Here is a 19,325-nt window from a genome sequence, read left to right on the forward strand (position 1 = left end):
CATCACCAGAATTATCAAGAGAGCAAAGAAAACAAACTGCGCGATCGATCCTATGCCAATATCTGAAGTAATTGGAGAGAGAGACTTTTCTAGTCTAGCCGAAATAATAATGAGAATAGCAAGTGCAAGCATTGATGAATGTAAGTTTCCTAAATCTGAGAAAATGGCTAGAGTCACACCAGTTCTGAAAAATGCATTGAACTACCAGGAATTAAGCTCATATAGACCTATTTCAAATCTATCCTTTGTCTCAAAAGTGCTTGAATATGTAATTCTTGAACAACTAGTCAGCCACTTAGAAGTAATAGAAGCTTTGCCTGACAACCAATCTGCTTACAGAAAACTATACTCTACGGAGACAGCCATCTGCTCTATTGTAAATGATGTGCTAGAAATGATGGATGAAAATAAATGTGGTATCTTAATACTGCTCGATCTCTGTGCTGTTTTTGATGCAGTCGTGCTTGAACTGCTACTAAATTATCTATAGTCCATCGGCGTTGAAGATCAAGCCTTCAAATACCTAAAAGACTACTTGGTTGGTAGAAATTACTGTGTACAAATTGGAAAATCTTATTCATCATATGAACCTTTAAATAGAGGGGTACCCCAGGGGAGTGTACTTGGCCCAATCTTATTCTGCATCTATACTATTGGTCTATCGAAAATGCTACAAAGGCATGGCGTGAAGTTTGAACTATTTGCAGATGACACAATTTTACTTCTCCATAAATGATATACATGACTCTACTGAAACTCTAAACCGAATCCTTGATAGTGTTAGAGAATGGATGACATTTAAACAACTAAAACTAAATGAGAACAAAACTGAATCCATGGTGGTGGACAAGAGAAACAGCGTGAGAAATTTAGGTGATATTCAAATGAACATAAATAATGACTTGGTGCCAATATCTAGTAAAGTTCGAGATCTAGGCGTATTTCTTGACTTTAACCTGTCTCTAAATGCCCAAATAGATAATGTAATAAAAACTGCTGGTTATCATCTAAGAAATATTGCGTTTATAAAAAAGTACCTGGACGAAAATTCTGTAAAGAAACTTGCAGTAGGATTGACTACTGCAACTCTATCTACTACTGTAAGAACATCACTTCCTCCGTCGTCCAGCAATTTCACCGAATTCTCTATCTTATTTAAATTCTCCTTTCGCCACACTGTGGCTAACTGTATATATTTATTCCGCTCCCTCAGAGCTACAATTTCATGTAATTATTATTTCATTACCTATTTCTATTGACTTGTAATTCAAGTATTTGTGCGTGTGTAAAAACACACATATTTTGGCGGTTAGTTCAAGCCGAATTGGCGCCTGCGTGCATGCTACTTTTCCGTCCGCACCCTGTATTATATTCCCACGTATGCTTGAATAAACTCAACTGTCAGTTGTCGTTGGTGAAGCTTGTCTCACTGTCCTTACAACTGGTGACCCCGGAGTTGAAGCAGCATCAGCGGTTTTGGCATTGCCATTAACGGACTTATTACGGCCGTGCTACCTTCTTTTACTCCGTTACCTTAGGCGTGAGCTTCGGCCTTTGGTGCTCCCACACCTCGGTGTATGTAAGGCAGTAGGATGAGCTTAACCGACATATCAACTTCCCACCTCTTCGCCGCCTGATGTCTTGGGGGGGGGGGGGGGGGGGAGTACTTGTAAGGACATCACTTCCTCCATCGTCCAGCAATTTCACCGAATTCTCTATCTTATTTAAATTCTCCTTTCGCCACACTGTGGCTAACTGTATATATTTATTCCGCTCCCTCAGAGCTACAATTTCATGTATTTATTATTTCATTACCTATTTCTATTGACTTGTAATTCAAGTATTTGTGCGTGTGTAAAAACACACATATTTTGGCGGTTAGTTCAAGCCGAATTGGCACCTACGCGCATGCTACTTTTCCGTCCGCACCCTGTATTATATTCCCACGTATATTTGAATAAACTGTCAGTTGTCGTTGGTGAAGCTTGTCTCACTGTCCTTACACTACAATTTACCAAAAGTGCAACTTAAGAAATCACAAAACATAATAAACAGAGGAACAAGACTGATAAAAGGTGTCCCACCTAGAGAAAGGATCACCCCTATACTAATCGATTTAGACTGGCTGCCGATTAAAGCGAGACGTGAATTTAAAATATGTACAATAACCCACCAAGTTATCAGAACCGGGCGTCCAAAATACTTAAAAGAATTGGTACACATTGCGCAGCCAACAAATCGTGTCGACACGAGAATAGTTATAGATGGCTTCAAACTGTTGGAACCTAGATATATGTCTACTAAGCTCCAGAGCCTTTAAATATGCAGCCCCGAGACTATATAATAAGCTCCCATGAAACATTCGAATGATTGAAGACATTAAGGCTTCCAAGAGGAAACTGAAGACTCTTATTTCATGAGTCTTTTGACAGTGACGATTTAACAGTAAATGAACAATATGTGACTTGAAAAGATAAATACTGTGAACAAACAAGGTAGAAGGACAGTGGAGGTCCTGTAGAGAGTGGGGTTCCCCTGCTGTATGGGACTGGAAAAACAGCCATCAAAATGAAGTTATCTTCCCTTGCCTTGAGCTTGCTGAATAATCGTGTAGAATGACCGCCGATTCATTTCTGGGTAAATGAGCAGTATACATGAATAGCTCTATCTTCTTTAGGTGAGATAGCTTTGGGCTTAAGTAAAGTGTCAGAACATTAGGTGAAAGGGAAAAATTTGAATACTGATAAAAGTACACTGTGTGGGAGAAAAAAAATATGATAAAAAAAAAAAAAAAAAAACAGTGGCTAAGAAGGGGACACAATGGTATTATGTACTGGAAGGAAATGCCGTCTTCATGAAAACAAGAAAAATATTTGTTTTTCTGCAAACAAAAAAAAAAGTTTATATCATTCCAGAGAAGTTCCTATCGCTATGCTACAAACATCTACATGTTTTAGTACATCATAAACACAACCATGTGTATTGCCTGGGTGGACCAACTATCTGAACAAACAACACTACTCCTACACTAAGCTTCCCGACACAAAATGTTTTCAGCAGCTAACTCCGGCAGCTACAATCATTGTCAGTCATTCACACACAAAATATGACTATGAGCCCTCTTTCAGGATAAAGCCCTATCTGGTTTGTGATGCAAATTTTCCTGTTGTTAACATCAAGAGAGAGCCTGTCTGTTTCATGAAGATATTATCCAGAGAAAGTTCCAGGCTGATAACAGGAAAAACTTCAAGCTTAAAGGAGAACCCCGCAACACTGTGGTTCATAATCTGCTTGAACAGTCAACCAGGTTTGGGCATTGACAACATTTAAAAGTTTGGCTGCTACTGAAAACTTTTCTATGCCACTTTATGTTTACTTGTAGTTTCCACTACAAACCCTACTGGGAGTAAGGCGTGTTCATCATAGCAATGCTGAAGTTCATCTATAGTATGTTTCTTATGGTCATCAGGAAGTAATAGGCCTTGAGACATATGCTTATCATATACACATGACGGGAATGTACTCCATTAGCTGCAACTTCTTGCGCTGCAGTGGTAAAGGAGCGGACTGCACAGCTGTTGAAGGCAAATCTTCGTGCGACCAACACTCTCTGCAAATCCCCATCTCACTTTTCTTCTATTGGTTTTTAATAGCACAAGTAATTTAACTTTGGAACATTCCATAATAAGTTACTAGACTAAGATATACGTAAAATAACTTAAAGCTTCTTCTTTTCCTTCTACTTCGACTTCTCTCCCTACTGGGTGTAGGGGCCTGCTGTCAGTACCTGTAAAAAGAAATAATAACGGATTAAGGCACTTCTTTGGGGGCCACTTGAGGGCTAAAAAAATGTAATAGTGTGTCTCATAACATCCCAACCAAAATGTTTTTTCATACACACAAACCATCATATATTGCAATACTGTATAGTAACCTCCTAAATTTATGCTACAATCATTTTCAAAGTTTCCAGTTGGCGACACAAGAAATCGTCAACCTTAATGGAGAACCCCACCACATTACAGTTCAAGATCCACACAGTGAGTGAACAGAGTCTGGTAAAAAAATCTAATGAATATATATTCAACCGTGGGGTTTTCTTCCACTGAAGTGTCCACTGCACTAATATCCTAAGAATTACCCACGTTAGAAAACTAGAAACTATGTGTTCACCAGCTTAAGTCTAAATCACGTTCAAAAGCAGAGGGGAATCCAAATCACTCTTGCTGCCTATCTCTAACAGGTTCTCCCTAGTTCATCAAGTCAGATAATTTACACAGGTACAGTACCTACTTTTGCCAGTCTTCATCAGGCTGACCAGTGACGTAAACAAGTGTAGGATTATGAAATGTTACTCCTATTCTAATACCTCTACTTGATTCCCTACTACAGGTAGGGCGTTGCTGTCATTACCTGTTAAAAGAAACAATAACAGATTAGGGTATTTTCTTTGGGGCACTTGAGGGCTAAAAAAAGGTAATAAAAATAATTAAAGATGACAATTGTTAGATATTTTTTTTTTAATGTTACAAACAATGATTTTTTCACACAAAAACTATAATTCATTATAACGCAACGCATTTCCCCCATTCAGAGGTTTCCATCTTCTTCTCCAGCGAGTATGCAAAGTGCCATGGTGCTACAGGAGCCTCAGAGGCTACCCCCTCCAGTGCCATGGTGCTACAGGAGCCACAGAGGCTACCCCCTCCAGTGCCATGGTGCTACAGGAGCCTCAGAGGCTACCCCCTCCAGTGCCATGGTGCTACAGGAGCCTCAGAGGCTACCCCCTCGTTGTTCACCAGCTATTGCTCCCTCAGAAGTGTCTTCTACAAGTGATTCACACGCTGTCATGTACGTAAATTGCTTATTATCGCGAGTGAACTTGCCCTTTTTACGAGTGTCTAATGCGCTGAGGTCACAACTGCGAGAGCAAGCGAGGATCCAACACCTCCAACAAGGTCCTTCGCTACTGACAGCTCTAGCGGTAGGCCGATTCCTGTTCCGGAGGGATTCAAGGAACCCCGAACAAGTTCGCGGGTGTTCCCATATCTACTTACCATCCTTTGCAGATCACTAAGGAGCATGCACTTATGCCCAAGAGGTTGTCTCCTAGAGACACTGGTCTTTTTAAATGCCAATCTGGATGGCGTTCTCTTCCTCCAGGACTACCGAATGAAACTAGATTTGTCGAGAGTCAGGGATATCCCTTTCTAGTTCACCACCTTGAATTCTACACTTCAGAAGTCACTTGTTTAGAGCCTTCCATCTGCCTGTTCACAGCCATGCCAACGACAGATAACCCCTAGTATTCTGTTGGAGAAGTTGACCTCGTCGTCTTCTGACGCTCCTGATCATAGGAGGAGATCTGCGCAGAGCAGTACTATTCCTTCGGTATATAGGGCATCTATATCTTGACCAAGTAACAAAGACAATTGAGATTGCAGTTGTACCAGTTCTTTTGGGCGAAAAGGTAACGGCTAAGCGTAGGAGGATTATGGCGCGTGTTAGTCCACTCGACGCAGACATCATCCAACCCCACACTAGTAGAGGCTTAGGTTATCCCCGGAAGATCTCTATTCACCCCTTCCAGCCTCAGCCTATCGAAGTTGCTCCGGACTAACATCCAGTCTCCCTTCCACCTGTGAAGAAACGAGCCTCTGTTTCCGAGCCTCAGGAATCTAAGGAACCTCAAGCTGCCTCTAAAACTTCCATCTTAAAGGAGCACTTTCCTCCAAGTAGAGAGTCGAAGGACTCTAAGACAGTTCCTAAGAATACTAAGGCAAGAGAAGCGCGAAGGCAGGAACTGGCTAGGGGATCTTCTGAAGCGGGTCCTTCTCAAGTCCCAGTAGACGACCTTGACATACCTCAGGTTTTTAAGGATGAAAGCTTTGAGGTAGACAATTTCCCGGACACTGATGAAGAGTACCTCCCAAAGGCAGCGAGTCCGAAGTTTCACTCCTGGGCGAAGAGTAAGGAGTAGGAGCACGCCTTCTGGCATGTCCTTGCTTGCATGAGATCCTTTAATAACCTTTCAGATTCCGGAACTGCTTCACAGGAAGGCAAAGACATGGTTCTGGCCCAAGTATTGAGCACCCAGAAACCTCCCAAGACCAGGCAGTCCTCCTTCCTTCTGCAGCCAGAAGGAAGGCTATCTCTCAGATAGCTGGCACCCCTAGCTCTCTGAGAGCAGGTTCCTCTTCTCAATATCTTCTGCTTCCTTTCCTGTTGCAGAGGAAGTACTCGGAGATCAAGGCCAAGCCTCATCCTAACCTGACTCGTGACCCCTCGGTAGAATTCCTTACCAGGGGTGTCCCGGTTCAAAAAATAACTTCATTGAGGGCCTCCCTTTTGGCATCTGAGCTCCTCAACATAGAGGTAGACTTGAAGTACGCCATGCAGGCTGGGTTGTGGCTTGACCTATGGTTGGGCTCATTGGGCTAGATTGTTCGATCCGTAGACCTTTCCAAGGGTTCAACAAGACTGTCCTTAGAATCCTTCCTCTTGCTGGGTATCCGGACCTTAGAGTTCCTTCCCTACCATGCGGTCAACCTGTGGGCAAATGCAATTCTTAAGAGAACGGGTACTGTGATTGGAAGGTTCCACAGGCAGGTGTCAAAATTAGAGGTTACGGGCCTTCGGAGCTCAACCTTCGAGGGATCTTCTCTCTTCAATTCAGAAGAAGTTGAGAGAGCAGCTGATAGCTGGAGAAAATCCTCCAAGGATTCTTTCCTCCCTAGAGCCATGACTTCTCACCATTATGGTAGGGCTTTTCAGCCCCCAAATTATCAACCCAGTTCATCTCATCCCTCGACTTCTAGATCTGCAAGATCATCCAAAGTGTCTAAGTGGCCCTTTCAGTTCAAGGAGAGAGAGGTGGTAGTGTGGTCAAGGTGGCTGTTCCCCCTGGGGAGGGCAATCCTCCTATCAGTCCATCAGTGGAGGATGCCTGCAATGCCTCTGGCAGAGGTGGCAGTTTCAGTGGGTGGATCCCTGGATAATCGCAGTGATTGGCGTAGGGTTTCGCGTCCCCTTCATACAATCTCTCCTTCCTCTGACCTAGGATCCAATTCTGTTAAGCTTCTGTAAGAAGGGATCCGTAAAGGAGCTTGGCCTGCGGATTAAGGTCCAGATCATGCTGCAGAAGGGTGCTCTCCTGGAGGTGCTAGACAGGTCTTTAAACTTTTACAATCGACTCTTTCTTGTGGAAAAGGCATCTGGAGGCTGGAGACCAGTCATAGATCTCTCGCCCCTGAACAAGTTAAGAATGACATTCGTCTCTTAAGATACCTCATAGATGACCATTCTTCAATATCGAGACATGCTTCTCGACTTTTATCAGGATATGGCGATTATGATAAATCTCAAGAAGTCATCACTGTTCCATCTCAGAAACTAGTTTATCTCGGCATGATCATAGACACCAACCTTGAGAAAATATTTCCATCAGACGACGAGTACACAGGCTGAGATAAGTGGGCCGTCCATTTCTCAGACAAGAAAATCTACCAGCCCTTCAGTGTTTGTGCCTCCTAGGTCATCTAACCTCCCTGATTCGTCTTGTTTCCAACGACCGTCTCAGGACAAGATCCTTGCAATGGCAGCTAAAGTCCATGTGAAACCAGCACACCGGCTCCCTGGACGAGCTAATTCCACTAGGTCAGGATCAAGTAGTGGATGTTCAATGATGGGTGGCAGAGGAGAACCTTGGCAGAGGACTAGATCTTCTCGTCCCTCCTCTGGACTTGATGCAACTCTGTGGTGTTGATTAACGACAACACCACAGGTGTGGCTTACGTAAAGAAACAAGTCTGTACCTTTTTACAGCTCCTATGCCATCTCGGTTACCCGATCAGCTAGCCTCATTCCGGGCAAGAGGAATGTGCTCGCAGACAACCTGAGGTGAGTGAATCAGATACAGTAATGCCTCACAACACAAAATTAATTCATTCTGGAGTGGCATTCGTAATGTGGTTTTTTCGTGTTGTGAGTTACATTTTACATATAAATTGCCTAATTTGTTCCAAACTCTACAGAACACCACATTAAATCTTATAATGAAGCTACAGTATAGTCACAATGAAATACTGTACAGCCAAATATATTTAAACCATTCACTATACCTAAACTAACTGTTAATACCTGTAAATTAAGTAGTTATAAGAACATAATGCAATGATAAAAGGAAAATAATACAATACAAAGATAACAATACTGTACATACACAAATTATACAGTACCATATGTACTACACTATTATAGTTACCCCTACTGTGTAGACAGATACATTTTCTAGTGTGTAAATCCATTTTCTTCAACCTTTTTGATGGGTGACTATTTTATTCTTGGCCTGACTGTGAAATCTCTTTTCTTAACATGAAATATTTTTTGCAATATGAGTCATAAAAATATTCGCATCTCGTTTTGCACTTTGAAAATTTCGTTAGCATATTATTTCATGAAGAGATATATGATTGTAGTGGGCTCCAAATGGTATTTGAATCCTCTGATAGCCAACAAAGTCCTGACATTGTGGGGTTCCCCAACTGTGGACCTATTCAACTGTGGACCTATTCGCAACATCCCTTAACTTTAGGCTCCCGTTGTACTGTTACCCAGTCTCGGATCCTCAGGCTCTATGGCAGGATGCATTTCAACAATGGTGGGACAACATCGATGTGTACGCCTTTCCCCCATTCTGTCTAATGAGAAGACTGCTCAACAAAGCAGAGCATCCAAAAATCTAATGATGACCCGCATAGCTCCACTATGACATCATGCAGAGTGGTTCTTGGACCTTCTGCAACATGTAGTAGGTCTTCTGAGAGAACTCCCTCATGACCAAATCTACTCAACCACATATCAACATCTTCCACAAGACCTGGAGGTTATCCAGCATCTCCTTTTTGGAACAGGTTGCAAAGTGAATGTATCAAACAAAATGGACAGTCTTCTGTGATTGATGTCGTGGAAGGGGTATTCCTCCCCTCGATGTCACTATTCCAATAATAGCAGAGTTCCTTGTATACCGGTAATTTTGTATATTATTCCATGGTGTGACTTCGCACAAGAAATATATGATTTCCCATAGCAAATAACGAGATTTAACCGATTATGATGACCATTTCAATCGCAAACAAACAGATCAACCAATTCGGTTAGTTATAAGTTGACGAATTGGTTGATGTTATTACGGATGAAATGAATGAGAAAACCAGTTACATCACGATATCTACTATAGGAAATCATATATTTCCTGTACGAAATCACACAATGAAATACAATACAAATGAACCATATAAATATTAACACTGTGGACATATATACTGAGTTAAAATATATAAACAACAGATGTAGGGGACGATAACATTAGCAACGTTACCAATGGTTGACAGAACTACCAACGATGACGAATGGTACACAGTGTTACCAACGGCACGATGTCATTACTAGAGGTAGAAATAAATTTTTCCATACGTAAACTAAATAATACTTCCATAAAACTATTACACAATAAATAAAGAGTACCAAAAGGCCACAGAACCTAACAAACCCACCTAACCTTGCCTAGAAGTACCCCGGTCACAAAACACACATAATAAGAATGGGGGAATGACTTACCTTGATACACAGTACTACCAACGGAGACGAATGGTACACAGAACTACCAACGACACGATGGCATTACTAGTGCTAGAACTGCTAAATATCTCCTCAGATATATTCAATAATTTCTCCATATAACTGGTACGAAATATATAAAAAGTACAGAAAGGCCACAGAACCTAACAAACCCACCTAACCTTGCCTAGAAGTACCCAGGTCACAAAACACGAATAATGACTATTGAGGAATGACTTACTTGTATGAAGAAAACGTCGAAACTTGCTGGACTCGGAAGGAAGAGACTGACGGATTAACTTCTATGACTGGGATGTGGATGGCTGGGGGTCATCGGGGTCTTGTGGGTAAGGGGGGGGGGTCGATTGTCTGTTGTTGTAAAGGAGGGTAGAGGCGACTGGCAGTAATGAAAAAGTGGTGGAGCAACGTATGTCGAGGATAGTAGTGGGTTAAAAAGAACCTGGTAAAATATTGCTTGAAATGTTCAGTCTTGATTCTAGGCCTCTGAACCCACTCCTTCACTTCTCTCCAGAGACGTTCTATATTTTGAGTATGGATGGTTGGGTCTAGGGGGTCAACGAAATGCTCCGAATGATTAATCGACTTATGAACGTAACCAATTTCCGATAGAGAGTTGTATGCAGCCCACTTATCACTCATAATAATACTACCACGTTTAATATACTTCTGGATGAGGGGAATTAGAGTAGCAGCATCTCGTTTAGTAGAAAGGGGGGGGAACTAAAGGGATAATGAAAAATTTCTTGGTCACACGTTCAATACCCCCAAAGACCCATATGGCACTTAACGGTCTACCACAGTTGTATTTAGATTTACCAAAATGAGTTTCGTCTATTTCAACAGTAACTCCATCACCACCAATCGCCTCTTGATTATCAAAGAAGTATTCGGTAACCTCCGAACAGAAACTTCTCCAATCTACACTAGTCTTTGAAGATATGTCTATACCATCCATGAGGGTCTCATGGTCCGAATGTTTATGCAAAAAGTGGTTCGCACATAATATTATCTTCCATGGGGGTAGCCGACTTTGGTCCAAAAAAGTACCTTTATAGGCCGTAACAGTATACCCACAACGACGTTTCTTCTTAGTTTTACAGATGGTGGTTACAGTAGAGCAATAAAACCCGTGAATGTCTGCCCTATAAGATGAAAGCGCACGACACTTGGGGCAGTTTAAACGTTGAGGAATAACATTGTGAGATTTAAGAAAATGCTCAACATTACCTGAATTATCAACAAAATCACCATGGAATTGAGCCACTGCTTTTAGATACGGAATGCTGCAACCGGTACAAGTTTCTATAATATGTTCCATCTCAAAATACGGGAAAAAAACGCACTAGTAACGAAGAACGAGTAACTAGGTCAAAGGTTAAAACGGGAAAGGCATTGGAACAATGGGTCGGAAAAGAGCGCATAAAGAGATAAAGGAAGGGGGGGTAGGGAGATATCTGAATAGGCCTAGAGTGGTGATTGGTTAAGGGAAAAACGACGAACAAAAGAGGGAAAACATGAATGAACTAAATACGGAAACTAGACCAAAGAAAAGTTTTATAAGACACAGAGGAGAGAAACGGAACTAACCAACAAAAATAAATACAAACAATATAGGAAGATAAAATGGAATGAACGGTAAATAATAGTGAATGGGAATATAAAATGAGGAGATCATACCGAGAATTAACTGGATAAAAAAACTAGTCCAGGGTAAGTATTTATGTGAAACCGGGAAGGGATAAAGAAATAACCCAACAAATAAAACCAATATAGGAAGGTAAAATGGAATGAATGATAAATAATATTGAATGGGAATAAAAAATGAGAAAATAACACTAATAAAAAGAGTAATGGGGGAGAGGAAACTCCTGCGCAGGGGGGGGATATATGCGCAGATCGGAAACTGATGAAACGAACGTACGTACAAATGGGAAAGGAAATAACAAAACAAATAAACCCAATATAGGAAGGTAAAATGGAATGTATGATAAATTATATTGAATGGGAATATAAAATGAGAAAATAATACGGTAATTAAAAGAGTAATAATGGAGAGAAACTCCTGAGAAGGGGGGTTATATAAGCGAAGGACGGAAGATGGGGCGAACTAACAAACGAACAAATGGGTGCTAATGTTAGCATGAAACGCTAACATTTGATCTACATCAGGTATGGAATGCTAACATTTAATCTACATCAGGCGTTGGCAGCACTGGTTACTGTATTACTACAAGAAATAACCTTTGAAACGGCTCCTCCCAAATATATCCAGGTATATTGATTTGACTTTTCCTACTGTTATAATAAATACCAGAAAGAAATGTATAGAGAAGAAAAGGACTGAATTACGGTTATATATCGGTTCCCCAGTATGTTTACCCCACCCAAAACCCCGGGTTCCCAAAGGGGGTCCCCCATTATCGGCGGATATAGATGTATATATATTTCTGTAACTATTCATTTGCGACGGGAACGAGTGTTATTTTCGAAGGGAGCGTAATTTTTCCTATAAGAAAAAGTAGTTGGAATACTAGGATACATTGAGATGTAATAATATACAATGAAACCTGTATACCTTCGGTGAAAGGCCGTGAAAGGCTATTGCTCAGACTTAAGCCTAGCCTTTAGATATAATGGAGTAGATCTTTCCTCTTCATTGGAGCTTTCTCTACTCATACGGAGTTATGATTAGCCTCGGTGAAGAGAGTTAGTGAACTTCATGGTTTCTTGTGCAACATTGCCCATTCAAGGGGATGGGGGAAGTGACATAGCTTCATCCCTGAGTTCATTGCAAAGACTCAGAATCCAGGGAGTACTGGACCCTAGATCGGGCCCTTTCAGATTAAGAGTCTACGTTCTGTATCCTCTGACCCAGATCAACTGTTACTGTACTCAGTAAGGAGTTTGAGTTATTATCTTAAACACACTGCAGCGACCCGACTCCAGCTTTCAGCCCTTTTTGTTAGCTTGGGTAGGGTTAAGAGGAGGGTCACCAAGAATATCATCTCTTCTTGGATTTTCAAAGTCATAAACTTTGCTCTTAATCCTGGCCCTCCTCAAACTCGAAGACCTAGAGGTCATGATATCAGGGGCATCTGTACGTCCCTGACATTTAAATGCATTTATTCTGTATTGCAAGTTTTACAACCAGGCATGTGGAACTGTCACATAACCTTCACCGCCCACTACCTCCAAGACATGACCCACTGGAGACTTGATACGTTTTCTATTGGTCCTGTGGTGGCTGCACAACAAATGGTTTAAGAGTACTCCAGGTTCCATGTTGGACAAGTAGCAGATGGTTTAGGGCATTGGTTACCTGGGTTAAGTCTGGGATGAATGAAATTATGTCTGGCCCTTACTTTTCTTCATAATCCCCTCTCTTGGTGAACAGCGCCTTGGTTCCCTCGGCAAGCTGGTTACAACCTCTGCAGGTAATAACCATTTCCCTTGGGTAACCTAGTATAGTTGATAATTTATTATACTTGGTTACGTCCAGAATGCTTCCCACGAAGTAGGCATTGAGAAACATCTTTATATATTGTGTAATAATGTTTTCCTTTTTTTAAGAACTCGAATATTCTTATTTAAAGCTTCATATGCTATCTTCCTCAACCACACAGAGTGCTCAGGCTGCAATAATTCTCACTTTGTGTTTGAGCGAGGTGTCAAGGTTCTCCTCAGAAACAATCAAATACTGTACTAAGAAAACCCAGGTCAATGACTAAGGCAGAAGTTGCACTTACCCCCCCTCCCCCCCCCCCCCCCCCCCCACATACGGATGAATCATTCATATAAATAACGAAAGGTTTGTTAGTGAAGGAACAGATAACAAATTTGGAAGTGATTTGTATTTTTCCTTAGCTATGAAGCGTGAAGTGGGAGATGATGAGTGGAGAACTATTGAATTAAAAGCTCAAGATAGAGACAACTGGCGAAATCTAACCGAGGCCCTTTGCATCAATAATAATTTACATTTTCTCTAATTACAGCATACTGTTTTAAAACAAGAAATTACAAATTTGTTATCTTGTGGAAAGTTACTGATTAAGTATAAGAGGATCAATATCGATTTCTTTTTTGATAATACATGTACAGTGCATTGTATTTTTTAATAGTATTTCTCTATTGTTTATTCCTTTTTCTCCAGGAGCTGCCCAATTTAATTTAATTTTTGTGTGGCAATGAGGAGCTGATGATCACTACCAATATCTGCACATCTATAGATTCTTACATTTCTGCATTAAATTTCTCCAATTCTTAAACAGTACATTTAAAAAATATGTTATTGTAATGTATTGATACTGTAAAATACATATTGGTGACTTAATTTTGTTGCAGGTGCTGGCCAATATAATGTGGAAGACATAGATCTGGATTTGTGCACGCACCTTGTGTATGCATTTGCCGTTCTGGATGCTAACTCCCTTACTATCAAAGCCCATGATTCGTGGTTAGACCTGCCAAGTGGTCTGGATAATTACAATAAGTTCACTAACCTAAAGAACCTTAAGCCTGGAATTAAAACTACTTTAGCCATTGGAGGGTGGACTGATTCTCAATCGTCCAAGTATTCAACTCTTGTGTCGTCTGCAACTAACAGACAGAACTTCATAAACCATGTGATTCCATTTTTAAAGAACTATAAATTTGATGGGTTAGATCTTGATTGGGAATATCCAAGCTCAGGAGACAAAGCCAACTTTGGACTGTTTGTGAAAGAACTGAAAACAGCTTTTGAACCAGAAGGATTGTTACTTACTGCTGCAGTGGGAGCCTCTGAAGCATTAGCTATGTCTTCATATGATGTTCCAACACTTAGTCAGTATTTAGATTATATTCATCTGATGACTTATGATTTTCATGGTTCATGGGAGAGCAATGCAGACCACCATTCCAAACTGTATAATGATGCTGGGAATTTTGATGCAGACTCTACTGTAAAGAAGTGGATAGCAAGTGGTGCTCCTGCTGGGAAACTTGTTTTAGGGGTACCTCTTTATGGACGTAGCTTCACCTTAAGCACCTCACAGAAGACCCCACCAGCACCAGCTTTTGGAGGAGGAAATGCAGGTGCCATAACAGGAGAAGTAGGTTACCTTGGTTACCTGGAAATATGTTCATACATCAGCAATGGCTGGACTGTTGTCAAGGTAAGTTAGTTTGGGATTCAACATCTTTTCATGCTTTAGAAATACATATTAATTTTGCAAATCCTACCTGTATAGTATTATGTAGGATATTTACAAGATACTCCACAAAAAATATATAAAATAATTGCAAGTTAGTTCTCATTTAGTTATTGATTTTATGTATAATTAGAAACCCGATGTGTTATGGTTTTGTGAGGTCATGACATATGTTAACTGTATTGCCAGTTTCCTTAGCTAAGAATACATCCCAAGAGATATAAAATTGGGCTTTCCATAGACTGTTTCATATTAATGGTTTTAAGAAAAAAATTTAACTTTTTTACAACTAAAAAAAACTAATGGTAGAAAGTAAGCTGTTTATATATGATTAATGAATACAATATTTTGCGTTGCTTTGTTTGGAAAGAATTATTTTCAGTAAACTTTGCCATATATGATATTGAAGTAATGAAGGACTTTATATACTAGTAATAATTAACAATGCACTTTTAGCTTTTCATTACCAAATGTGAAAGAGCGCATTGATTTATTTTTATTTTTCAATGTTGGATGCACTTTGTTTACAAGGTATTTTAGCCAAAACTCCATGCTGTATGTGATTTCCAAATTTCAGGACAGCACTGGAGCAAGAGGTCCATATGCTTACAGTGGGAATCAGTGGGTCGGTTATGACGATGTGGATATGGTTCGTATCAAAGCTCAGTATGTTAAGTCTGGGGGCCTTGGAGGAACCATGGTTTGGGCTATTGATTTGACAGACTTCGATGGAGTTTGTTCACTTGGAAGGTCTGTGTTTTACTAATAATGGTTTTAATATTATTTTTTTTTTTTTTCCATGCCTCATTTATAAGTGCATTCATTTTCACTGATATCAATCTCAAGACTACTGTGAATAATTTGAAAGTTCAAAAGTATGTTTTTGAAGTCTAGAATTTGATACGTAAATTTTCCCATTCCAGTTATCCTTTAATGAAAGCAATGACATCCGAACTACAGACCTCAACAAATTGTGGAACTACAGAAAGTCCAGTTACGCAGGGACCAGTTGCCACAGAGCAGCCCAATACTCTTCAGCCGTCATGCAGTTCACAATGTATGTGCTGTTATAAGTTTTAGTTTTGCTAAAGATCTCAGACCCTTGTACTTTAAAGTAATCATCTATCAGGTGTAGTATAAAAAATTCTCCAAGGAAGTATTTCTCGTCAGTACTTTCTCATTTTGTGGAATACACATGAATATGGGATTTGTTTGTGTTTGGGAGGGGATGAGTAATTAATGTAAGTAATAGAAAATTTGATATGCTCGGAGGTTACGTATCAATAAATGAGCCGGACATATTAATAGGGTCTTATTGGTATGATGTTTTTGTTTAGATTTCTTTATCGTTACAAAGAAAAGTGATGTTTGATTTTGTGCCATGATTAGGAATAGAGATTTGTATTCAAGAAATGCAAGAATTATCCGATATGCTACTATTGAAAGTAGTACAGTATATGACAATGAAATGAAAGAAAAGCATTCTTTGAGCTTTGGAAGGTATATGAAACCAAAGTTTTTAATAAGGTTTTAAGCTTCAGTATCGTAGTTATCTCTTCTTGGTTTCAATTTTTTTTCTTATTTATATGAATATAAACTACCTGTTTATCACAGAAACCTATGTACCCCTTTATTCAAAACACACCGCTTATTTTTATCTCCTTGGATGTTGCTGGATTTCAATCAAACATCTCTTGCTCTCATTTGAAGCAGCACTTTCCTGGTCTGTTTTCTTGTCTCCTTTCGTACTTTCAAAGTCATTCATTGTTCTCAAATCCTGCCATCCTCAATTTTGTTAAAAAACAGAAGTATGGATGTTCATATCTTCTTATGTAGCTAATCTTTCTGTCATTCTTTCATTGTAACTACATTTTATAACTATGTAGGGGATTTGCCATAATCCATTAACCAGAATGGAAAACTATATTTAATTGATTTATGATATTCTTACTATTTATACACCTACTCACAATCATACAAATTTACAGAACAATCAATAAAAGTCCTATTCTATTTATCTAATTTATTCTATACTGAATTTATTACATGACTGCAAAGGTCACTGTTGCACTGCACACCAAAACTTACAGTCATTATTCATTACTGCAATGTGATAATCTTTATTAGGCTGGCCAATATGCTTCCCAATCAAGTGAATACAAATTGTATTATGGGCAATGCTTTTAAAAGGTAAACAGTGCGATGTATCTTTTAAGCTCTTGAGTCCACCAATGAAATATATCCTTTTTTTCACAAACTATGCTGGTGCATAGAGTATTATTATTACGGCTACGAGGTAGTATGTCCCACTCAGTATGTGTCAAATTTTTCACTTGTGTATTTCTTTCTCCTCATCTGCATCTGTTACTCCCAGCTAGATTCATGTATTGCATTTCCTTTGCAAATACATTTATCCTTATATCTTAACTTACTACCAAACATCAACATTCTCAGTTTTTTCACCCATATGCTTCTTGGCTTCTTCACTGATCAGCGAAGAGTGTCACAGAGGCTGCCTTTCATTCATTCACCAGCTGCTAAAGAAGACAGAATTTGCGAAAACGTTTAAAAGGGAGGCAAAGAGAAATGTAAATACCGTACTGCAGTTGCAGGTGAAAGCCAAGAAGATAAAGCAATGGATAATGCTGCATAATTAAATTGTATAAGAACAGAATTTATGGTTACATGTATATTGATATACTGTATTGAGTATGTGTCATTGGTGGTAAAAGGAGAAAATAATATTGGCTCTACATATGAAAAAATGGAAGGCAATAGGATCTCTGTAAACATTTTGTAGAGAGGAGGACATATTGAAATAATGGTTGTAATATATGATGGACTTATTTTAGTTAGACGTTGTTTGTGGATATTACATTTAATGTTGAAATTGAGTGGGATATAAAAGCATAATATATTTATACTAATTGTTTTGAAAAAATTTCCATAGTAAGAAGGGTGATATATAGGTAAAGACAAGAATAAAAAAGTATGGTTCTAGACATAACTTTTTTTACACTATTAGGTTACATGTTTTATTTATTTTTGTCATTGTATTTGTGTATTGTCTTAGGCTTCATGAAACATCTCTTTATTTCTTGTTATCGTTAATATCGCTTTTCAATTATCCATTGATAATAGTGATCGAAGTTAGAGCATTTTTTTCCAATTTCCTATGAAGCTGTAACAATTTATCAATATTACTGTGCTCCTGGTCACCATTTCAGTAACACTATATAACATATATTCTTCAACTCTCTTAAGTATTGTGTGTAGCATTTTTCCAGTTTGTGGTGTATTTTTGTACAACATTGTTTTCTATTACACTATATTTGCAGTTGTTTGTAATATTGATGGACTTTGGGCCGATCCCTGTGACTGTCAGAAATATTACCAGTGCTACCCAGGGGGTTTCAATCACTATACCTGTGCTGAAGGCACACTTTGGAGTCAAGAGTTACTGGTATGTCTTTGAGGGTGCCATGATATTGTGATTTTTATTTTTTCTAGTTAGCATTAAGAATATTGTATGTCAATATGCACTATATTTATGATTTTGAATGAAAGTTCCTCAGATTTCTTTGATTTTCTTTTAGCCTACTTGAAGTTCAGATTTTATTTATTTTATTTTAGTAGTTTAGGATATACATTTACAATACTTTATTTCATTTAATGGATATTATTTGAGTAAGTTAAAATGAAAGCTATTGTGCAGAGTATATATATATATATATATATATATATATATATATATATATATATATATATATAATATACTGTATATATATATACATATATATATATATATATATATATATATATATATATATATATATATAACATACACTGTATATATATATATATATATAGATATAGATATATATATATATACATATATATATATGTATGTATATATATATATATATATATATATATATATATATATATATATATATATGTATATATATATATATATATATATATATATATATATATATATATAAATATATATATGGGTCTTTTGTATATGTTACCATGTGTATAAAAATCATTCGTTCTGCAAATTAGAGAATGTCTTCAGCATAGCTGGAACAGGCCCTCCATATCTTTCTTGGTGAAGCTGGTAGCCAAGGCTGCTTTGCCCCAGATCTCTGCAGTGCCTGTAAACCCAGTGGTGATCCCCTTGCCAGTGAAACCAGTAGTGACTCCGTTACCAGTGATTCCAGTAGTGACCCCAAATTAACCAGTGAGCATGAGGCCAGAGGAGGCACTGAAGCCAAAGATGGTGTCCTTAATGCTCGTCTCTTTACAAGGGACCCCAATGCCAAGAAAGTCAGTATTTGTAGGGCACAAAACGGTATCCTATGTATATATGTTGCCCCAGTGCCAATGAAACCAGTGTTCAAAGGCTTTATGAAGAATGTATCTCCTAGTTGTGTTGCACCTGTGAGAGTTACCCCTTTGTCTGTCACTTCTGTATCTGTCACCCCTGTACCT

General features: G+C 38.9%; 1 protein-coding gene across 1 annotated transcript in view; it reads left to right on the top strand.

Annotated features, from left to right (window-relative positions):
- Positions 1-19,325, top strand: part of LOC137638804 (probable chitinase 10) — a 341,653-nt gene that overhangs the window by 96,180 nt on the left and 226,148 nt on the right. Inside the window, exons 5-8 of the mRNA XM_068371185.1 lie at positions 13,981-14,792; positions 15,406-15,578; positions 15,752-15,885; positions 18,167-18,291. Of these exons, the coding sequence (XP_068227286.1) occupies positions 13,981-14,792; positions 15,406-15,578; positions 15,752-15,885; positions 18,167-18,291 (1,244 nt within the window). The remainder of the gene's footprint in view (positions 1-13,980; positions 14,793-15,405; positions 15,579-15,751; positions 15,886-18,166; positions 18,292-19,325) is intronic.

Source organism: Palaemon carinicauda, chromosome 3, assembly GCF_036898095.1.
Source record: "Palaemon carinicauda isolate YSFRI2023 chromosome 3, ASM3689809v2, whole genome shotgun sequence".
Lineage (NCBI taxonomy): Eukaryota > Metazoa > Arthropoda > Malacostraca > Decapoda > Palaemonidae > Palaemon > Palaemon carinicauda.